The sequence below is a fragment of the Lobosporangium transversale genome (genome assembly GCF_002105155.1).
Source record: "Lobosporangium transversale strain NRRL 3116 chromosome Unknown BCR41scaffold_74, whole genome shotgun sequence".
Classification (NCBI taxonomy): domain Eukaryota; kingdom Fungi; phylum Mortierellomycota; class Mortierellomycetes; order Mortierellales; family Mortierellaceae; genus Lobosporangium; species Lobosporangium transversale.
The window spans coordinates 126,374-135,035 of record NW_019029052.1 but is presented as its reverse complement, the minus strand read 5'-3'; the positions used below and the strand labels follow the sequence as shown (position 1 = coordinate 135,035).

The 8,662-nt window shown below is 40.4% G+C and overlaps 3 protein-coding genes across 3 annotated transcripts; all 3 read left to right on the top strand.

Annotated features, from left to right (window-relative positions):
• Positions 1-329: 329 nt before the first annotated feature.
• Positions 330-2,064, top strand: BCR41DRAFT_364671 (hypothetical protein). Its single transcript, XM_022026056.1, has 4 exons — positions 330-469; positions 725-967; positions 1,291-1,612; positions 1,738-2,064. Exons 1-4 carry the CDS (start codon positions 395-397, stop codon positions 1,908-1,910), a joined length of 813 nt encoding a protein of 270 aa, XP_021875641.1. The 5' UTR covers positions 330-394; the 3' UTR covers positions 1,911-2,064.
• Positions 2,065-4,610: 2,546 nt separating this feature from the next.
• Positions 4,611-6,105, top strand: BCR41DRAFT_402051 (hypothetical protein; the record flags this gene model as incomplete). The annotated part of the gene is made up of 5 exons (XM_022029269.1): positions 4,611-4,772; positions 4,926-4,994; positions 5,148-5,575; positions 5,631-5,814; positions 5,935-6,105. The coding sequence occupies 5 exons, from the start codon at positions 4,611-4,613 to the stop codon at positions 6,103-6,105; spliced, it is 1,014 nt and encodes a 337-aa protein (XP_021875640.1).
• Positions 6,106-6,149: 44 nt separating this feature from the next.
• Positions 6,150-6,728, top strand: BCR41DRAFT_402050 (hypothetical protein; the record flags this gene model as incomplete). Its single annotated transcript, XM_022029268.1, has 1 exon — positions 6,150-6,728. One exon carries the CDS (start codon positions 6,150-6,152, stop codon positions 6,726-6,728), a length of 579 nt encoding a protein of 192 aa, XP_021875639.1.
• Positions 6,729-8,662: the final 1,934 nt, after the last annotated feature.

Below are 8,662 nucleotides of genomic sequence, written 5' to 3'. Positions count from 1 at the left end.
GACAAGGAGAAAAGGCAAGGAGTGATTTGGTGAACCACCTGATTACAGCTTGAGTTTCCAGAACAAGGCAGATAACAAATCCTCCCTGTGCGATGGATCCACTACATGAATACAAATAGCGGATTGTAAGATAGAATGACTGCTACACAGAAATTATATGGTATAAATAAACGAATAAAACGTATAAACAGATTGTGGGAACAAATTCAACAATTCCATTTTAGTTGGGTCGTCTAACTTTATTTCAACGAACGCTCAAAGACTAGGCGGGACCCATCTCACATCGTCAAAAAAAAACCTCCACTTTCTTTTTTTTCTTTCTTCTTTTTTTTTTTTTTTCCTCATCCATTTCATTCGTTTCCCTTCATTTATTTTACTTCTTCTTATTACTGCCATGTCTTCTGTCCAGCACAAGTTCCTTAAGCAAAAGTCTGTTGGCGTTGTTGGCGTCCCTTTCTCTGGTGGCCAGGTAAATATAAAATGCTATTTCAGTGCCAATCGCATCCTATTTAAACCAATGATGAAAGTGCTCTCCGCAGCAAACAAACATTGGATCTGATCAGCATTGATCAGACAAAACGATCAGATGAGAATGTAAAAACTCATGTGAGATGCATTCTACATCTCGAGCTGTCGAATCAATACACAACTGTATTTTCCTCTTTCTTTATACCTTTCTAATGGCAACTCACTCAATCTTTTCTGCCCCTAATTTCTTTGATAGCCTAGAGCTGGTGTTGACCTTGGTCCTCTCAAGATCATCGAGTTTGGACTCTTGGACCAACTCAAGGAACTCAACTGGCAGGTCAAGTTTGATGGCCACCGCGATTACACTGCCATGAAGCCTGCCTCTGATCCTCCAGTTGGCAAGCTCCTCAATGCTCGCCATGTTTCTGCTGTGACGGAATCTGTTGCTGAATCCGTTTCTACTCATCTCAAGGAGGGCTCCCTTGCCCTTACCTGGGTGGTGACCATTCTATCGCCCTTGGAACTGTCTCTGGAACTATGGCCGTTCCCCCAATGCCGGCTTGATCTGGGTTGATGCTCACGCTGTAAGTTGACCATTTGGAGTAATGACAAGCGTTTTTTTTTTTTTTGTAATTGTTCTCCTTTTTTTTTTTTATTGTTGGATGGAATGTGCTTTCCCAAATTACCAAAATGAACTACATCACTACATACAACCAAAAAAAAAAAAAAAAAAAAAAAAAAACCTCCAGGAACAAAGAAAAAGGTTTGAATACTCAAATAAAATTATGTACTTAAAAAATTCTAGGATTCAACACCCCCGAGAGCACTGAGAGCGGCAATATCCACGGCTGCCCTATTTCCTTCTTACTTGGAATTGCTGGACAGATCAATGAGTTTAGCTGGGTCAAGCCTTGCCTTAGCCCTGATCGCATTGTCTATATTGGTCTTCGCGATGTCGATGCTGGCGAGAAAAAGATCTTACGGGAGCATGGCATTAAGGCTTTCTCAATGCACGAGGTTGATAAGTATGGTATCTCTAAGGTTGTTGAGATGGCCATCGAACATATTTCTCCCAACCTCTCACACCCTATCCATCTCAGCTTCGACGTTGATGCTCTCGACCCTACAGTCGCCCCTTCCACTGGTATGCTGAAAAAGAATGTGCTCATTAGTCAGACGCTGGCATTAGATTGTTTACTTTTTTTTTTTTAGAGCCTTGGAGACTAATTTTTGTCTTATTAAAAATATCCAGGTACACCCGTTTCGGAGGACTGACCTTCCGTGAGGGTCATTACATCTGCGAGGCTATTCACGAGACCGGATGTTTAGTTTCAATGGATTTGATGGAGGTTAACCCTTCACTTGAGGATGATAACGCTGTCTTCCAGACCGTTACCATTGGTTGCTCTTTGGTGCTGCGCTTTGGAGAGACTCTTCTCTAAATCATTAACCTCCTTGCATCTTGTCGCCGGAACCCACAAAAAAATTGATTCAAAAGGCATTGGCATGACATCCATTTTTCCCTTGCTCCTCAATCCCGAATTTACAGTAAAAAAAAAAAAAAAGCATCAAAACATTTTAAAATTAACAAAAAGCAAAAAAAAAAAAAATACTAAAAAAAGAAAAAAGAACTCGTTTTCAACAAACCACACTTTTAAGCCTTGCAAAAAACTAGAACGGACCAAAGACGAATAGTGGCCCTTGCCTTGAATATTAAGAAGGGTCATGAGGAGGAAACTCTCTGGAGAAGGAGCAGGAGTAAACTGAACTACTTTTTACCGTTGCTTTCACCTTCAGGGGACCAAGTTGTTGGTATAAAACAGAAATATTCACAAATAAAAAATACAATTCACCTTTGAAAACCCATTGTGCACGATTGGATGTCTCAAAAGTACTGGTATTCGTTAATCATGTGGATGACAAGCACAAGAAATTCAATCTTCTTCACTATCTATATACCCCTAGATGGCTCAACGATAACTTGCCTCGGGGATTTGGGCAGCTGCTGCCTGTGCTAGTGCTTGTGCTTGTGCTTGCGCTGGTGCCTTTCCTTGCGTGTTATTGGCTATGGGTGGTCGGAACATCGGCAGCATCTACTCTTGCTTATGTATGCTGGTGCTGGTGCCAGTGTCGGTCCCCTTTCTTGCACGCTTTTTGATATAGATGCTCCAAGTGCTGGTCACGAATATCGTGTCTGTGTATGCGTCAATGCTGGTACCACCTGCTCCTGCATCCAACCAAGGATGGTTTCTTTCTTTGTCAATCGAATGAAGGAAGAGAGGGCACTCCTGCTCCTCAAATGACATTTACAGTATTTTGTGCGACAAGCACGTCCCGATGTGCAATTAGGACAGCACGGACGGCGCAGATTGGTGCAGCCAATGATCATCTACGCCAACTACAATTCTCGTAGCGTGCAAAAATATGACATCGATCCATTAAACATGTCCATGTAGTTGTGAAAGTTAAAGACCAATGTATTCAAATGAAAAGCCATTAGTGACATCCAAGAGGGGTTAAAAATAAGTGCTTTTTTCTTTTTTCTGTCACACTAAAGGTAATCCCTATTTAATCAATAGGAGAATCTTTCCCCACCAGGTCAATGCGGTTAGATTGGAGGATGTCATGGGAAAATGTCCTTTCCTTGGGCACAGTCCTGAGAGGAGGAATTAACGCTGTGGAGAGAATAAACAAAGCTACTATTGACTGCGAGCCGTTCGTCTATATCAACATACATATTTGGATAGTTGGACAGCGCTCTTGATACTTTTTCTGACAATGGAGAGTTGTAATATGGCTTGAGGATGTACAGTGGATGATGGCCTCTTTGTTTTGTTCTTGTTTCCAATTTGCTTTCAGGAACATTCAAATCTCCCATTCTTCATTACTTTAGTCACGTGACCTTCTCTTTGATCGTGTGCACAATTGAGCTCACCTCCATTGCCATTTTGTACATTACCTTTTCTTTCTTTCTATTTCGTGTCATTTTCATTCCCATGACCTCATACAAAGGGGTGCATGATTGTATTCCAACACAATCCAATAATAAACAAGAAGAAAAGCTCTTTACTTGGTTGAAATGAAATAAAAGAAACGAGTTAGACCTCATCCTGTTCCATGACAAGTGTCTTTGAAATGTTATTTTCTTTTTGGGAATAAAGCTCAGCCAGGCCAGTCAACTCCTCCTTCGCTTGCTTCGGAGGTCCACAGAGACAAGAGCACTAAAGACAGACAGACACTCCAAAACCAGACCAGGGTTGATTTGTAAACAACAGACATGAAAATATTTTTCATCTGCTTTCTTTCCTTCATCCTCACTCTTTAACTCATTTTATATTATTTATTCTCATTCTCTCCCTTCTTCGTTTGCTCTCATCCTTCACATCTCTACATCCGATCAAACCCCTCATCCTTCTTATATATTTAACAACCTCTTATTCTTCGCGTTAATCTAGGTGCTTCACGTCATCTGTTACTGTAAAAACTAGATTCTCTTTTATTTTCAGTTTCCTCTATCTCTTGTAGCACTAAATACATAAAGAGGACGCGACACGCGGGTACAGCGGGGTCAATTAACGCATAACAATGTTCAGCCTTGATATTAAAGCAAGACAAGAGCAGGCCATTACGGTCGGATGCTGTGGACTGTTAATGCTCGTATTTTATTTACAAAGTCTACTTTTTTTTTTTTTTTTTTTTTGAAGTTGTCACCCAACAGGGAAAAAAATGGCACCATCGAACACTGACGTCGACATGCGTCCCGCAACGCCACCGGGATCTGCAGAAACTTTGATCGAATCGAGCATGATTAAGGATAGGGACATGGAGGCAACTACTATCGGAGGTGACAAACATGTAAATGCTCTGCCTGTCAAAGCAAAAGAGGCCTTGGTGTTAGCGGATGAATCCAATGCTGCTAAAGTTATGGTGGATGGCAAGAATGATGAAACCACAGCTATTGTAAATATTAAAGATCCATTAGAGGTAGCTTCTGCTCTGAAGCTGCTAGGAAGGGCCACACCAGCAGGCCACAGTGGCCTCAACTGCCACCGCTACCACTGCCACCAAAATCCTTCAGAATGGTGACCACAAAATGACAAAGAGCCTGATCGGCAAAGAGAGCAGGAGACATGAAGCAAATAATGAACTTGGTGAACGGACGTGGGCGTAATCACCATAAAAACGAAAAGATTGAAGATCGAGTATCACGTCATGTCGATGATCAAGATGTAGATCATGATACCCATCAACCTTCGGATGAAAAGTACAAGCGACTCAAGCGGAAACTCAAACAAGTATTAGAGGTAAAGGCATAGATCTGAATTTATTATGTCCTTTACGGCACTTTTGTCTTGGCCTTGAAAAATCTTTTTGAAAAAGTGCACTTTTTATCTTTTATTATTATTGCTATTATTCACGACACTAAAAAGACACCGTTTTGCCCTTATTTTGAACAGGAGAATGAGCGACTGAGCATTGAATTGGGCCATTCCAATAGGGGCGCGCCAGCTGCGTCAAGAAAAAAAGTATGTTGGTTGCTTTCTCTTTGGTAACCTGAATTGAAGATTGCGCTGTGGCCAAATCATTTATTTACTTGGCTATTCACACTTTTTTTTTTTTTTTTTTTTTTTAATATACATATATATATATATATATATTGTATCTTCATTTAACTACAGCTTGCTACTGGATCTTGTGCTTATGAACGGGAGTCTGACTCGAGCCCTGATACTTTATCATCATTGAGCAGCGATAGTGATGTATCAGATTCGTCTGTTAATAGTTTCTATCAATCCAGATCTAGAAGGGCATCACCTTTACGAGCCACTTCTACAGCACCGTCATCCTCTAAAAAACAATCCAAAGTAACAGGAACCAATAAAAGTTTAGATGTGCCCTCTTCTGCACCTGCAACAACCCACCACCCTAAGAAGACAGTCAATAAAGCAGTGGCGGGCACAGGCATACGTAAACAAACTAGTGGAATTGGAAAGAAAGAAGATAGGCCTGTTTCGACACCATCGACCATCACCAATGTTGGATCAGCCACCCAGAAACCAAAGAGAATTCATAACACAACCAAATTGAGGCCTTCCTGTCTAGCAAGGTTCGCAAAGTTCAGCCTATTGAAAGAGATGAGCATGGAAATGTGAAACTACCAGTGACAGTAGGGATTATCACCATCATGGATCTCGACACGTTGTCTATGATCGAGAAGCTTTTCACAATGAACGATATATCTGGCCTGTTGGGTACAAGATGTCACGATCTTACAATAGCATGATTGATCCAACTCAGCAGACGACATACACTTGTAGCGTTATCGATGATGGCGAGGCGCCGAAGGTAAAGCACATCATCGTATATTTTGTATTTCTAAGGTCTTAAATGTTTACGATACTATAGGGGCATTTCAATTGAGCATTGTATTTCTTACTGAGATATCTATTTTCCCTTCGCCCCCAGTTTCAAATTGATGCAGAAGATCAACCAGGGAAACCCATCATTGCAGGGACGGCCACAGGGGCATGGACCCATGTCGTCAAAGCTGCGAACTCGATCCCAAGCGTGATCACTCTAATTCCGCCTCAGGCCCAGACTATTTTGGATTTTCAAACGCCACTATTGCCAAAATGATTCAGGACTTGCCTAATGCTGATAAGTGTAGTAAAACTTATATCATGCAACGATATGAAGAACCATCTACAAAATCGTCATCAGAGAAGCGCAAGGTCGCTGCTGCGTTGGGCTCGAAAAACGGCAAGGCTAGTGGCAATGGCGATGGCGAGGATGATCAACTTGAGGACGATGATGGAGGTGATGAGGGTGATGATAGTGATACATATGCGTCGCTTGGCACACCAAACAAAAAGAAATCGAGGCTCACTGAATCTCCTACTATTCGACGGGCAGGGTTTGGATCAAGAAAGGAAGAGGAAGAGATGGGTGGAGGATATCATGAGGAGGAGGAAGAAGTAGATGAGTTGGAAGAAGGTGGCGAGGAAGAAGTGGATGAGTTGGAAGGCGAAAATGATGAGACAATGTCAGATGGGGATATAGGCGATATTGGACCAGTGTCAAATATGTCCTCTCAAACCGAACCCACAACCACAATCACAACGAATTCATCAATTCCTATTACTTCGACATACATTGGCGCGAGTGTCCCCCATCAAGAAAGAGCAGAGTCGGAACTAGTTGAGATTGAGGACTCAGATATGAATATGGACTCAACAGCAATAGAGCCAAGTTCTAAGTAGACAACTTGAAATAATAGTATTACTAATAATAAAAAGTTCAAGAGAGTCATTCCTGATGGGTAAAATAGTCTAGGATTGTACTTATTGAATAGTACAGACTACACCGGTTAGCGCCAAGTAGTCTTGTGCGTGATGTATTTTGGTTTATTGGCTCCTACAACAAGCTCTCCTAATGGAAATATAAATACACGAGTACGTCAATTATATATATATACATATATATATATGTCATATACATCGTTAAATCAATGACATCTTGACAACATCCACATTAGCGGAGATTATTTTTACTTTATCCCTGATTTTTAATGGGAACCGAGAGCCATAGTCAGTATGTGGAGCAAGAGGGTCCATGAACCCTAATATTTCAACCTAAACTCAGCCGACAATTGAGCTGCACAATGTGGTCAAAAGAATCCACCTGGCATCCTCTCGATACATGTATGATAGAGCAAGTTAACAATGAGACCCCATGATGGCGCTATAGTAGAATAGGTTAATATTATGAGTTTGCAAAGCATATTCTCCCTTTAATCTGTTGTAGACAAGCTTTATTTTTATAACCTTATTGCTTCACAGCCTAGCTTACTGTATCGAAAAGTGTATACATAAATTAGAGAGATGATCGGTCCTCCTTTTAATTTCCCTATTGTACATGTACATGACAGTTTCCTTCCAAAAAGTTGCATGCGTGGCAATGAAAAAAAAAAAAAAAAAAAAAGACCAAGCCCACTCATGGGCCTTTTTTCTTTGTTTGTTTTCCATGCATTTAATTTACGGAAAGTCGTACAAGAAAATGGATTTTGCGTAAAATTACAGGTCCATTAAGAAAGGAGATGACCAAGGAAATAGTCCCCGTTGTACTTGGACCATCAGAGAACAAGAAGAGAGCCAGAGCTAGAGCAAGTGTCAAAGTGTGAGTGCGTAAAAAAAAAAAAAAAATTGGCGCACAGTTTTAGCAAGCAAGAAGAGGGCATGCAAATTTCATGAATCTACGACTCCCCTGGAGAGCAAACTGGGTGCTTACATAGTATCTCGCTAGGATTATATGGATATCCGGGGGTTAGTTTAGATTGTAATTTCGGTTCCTGACCTCATCTTCTCTCAAAAATATAAATGTAAAAGAAAAGAGATCTGCCAATACACTATTTTTAAAGAGGTATGGTATTGTCCTTACTAGTAAGATACATCTTGAAAGACTATATCATGGTAAGCATCAGCGTCAAACTGACAGGGGCTTTGCCAATTGCAAATGCTCAGAGCCTTTTATTTCATATTATTCTTTTTTTTTTTTTTTTTTTTTTTTTATTTTAGGCTGGTGACCTTTGTCCAAAGGTTTAACAGTTGTGCAAGCCCTGAAAAGATATTTTTTGTCATCGCGTCCTCTATCAAATGCTCCAAAAAAAAAATAAAAAAAAATAAAATAAGCCGTGTTAACGGATAATCGAGCCCTGTTGAGTGGGTGGCAATGGATAATGGGCCATACAAACAAAGATATTAAAGCAATCATGAGTAGCCCATAGTATATATTTATATATATTGTATATTTTGCACGACTTTCTATCAACCAGTAATCTAAAAAAGAAAAGTATAGTTTTCGACTACACATGTGTATCCACTTTTTATTCATTTAAGTGGCCTTTATTGAATTCATTGTTCACTCGGGTTTGATTCATGTAACAATATGCCTTGACAACAAAAACCATTGGGGCTCAGATTTTTTGTGTCTTGCTCTTGGGTATCTTGCTTGGAAAGGGCGCATGGGCAGCGTTTGTTTGTGTACATGAACATGAATATGAATATTATTCAACTCATGCGAATGTGATTCCTTGTTGGTCATCTTCTGGGTGCCTCTATCAAGGTATTTGCTAGAGGTTAATGAGATGTCTCTTTTCTATTCCTCTTTCTACTTTTCTTCTCTCTTCCTTTTTTCT

Excerpts from the sequence above, each read along its gene's own strand:
- BCR41DRAFT_364671 (XM_022026056.1), top strand. The coding sequence starts at position 395 with ATGTCTTCTGTCCAGCACAAGTTCCTTAAGCAAAAGTCTGTTGGCGTT. Across the intron at positions 968-1,290 it reads CCCTTGCCCTTACCTGGGTG|AGCACTGAGAGCGGCAATAT; the intron begins GTGACCATTCTA and ends AACACCCCCGAG. Across the intron at positions 1,613-1,737 it reads TACAGTCGCCCCTTCCACTG|GACTGACCTTCCGTGAGGGT; the intron begins GTATGCTGAAAA and ends CCCGTTTCGGAG.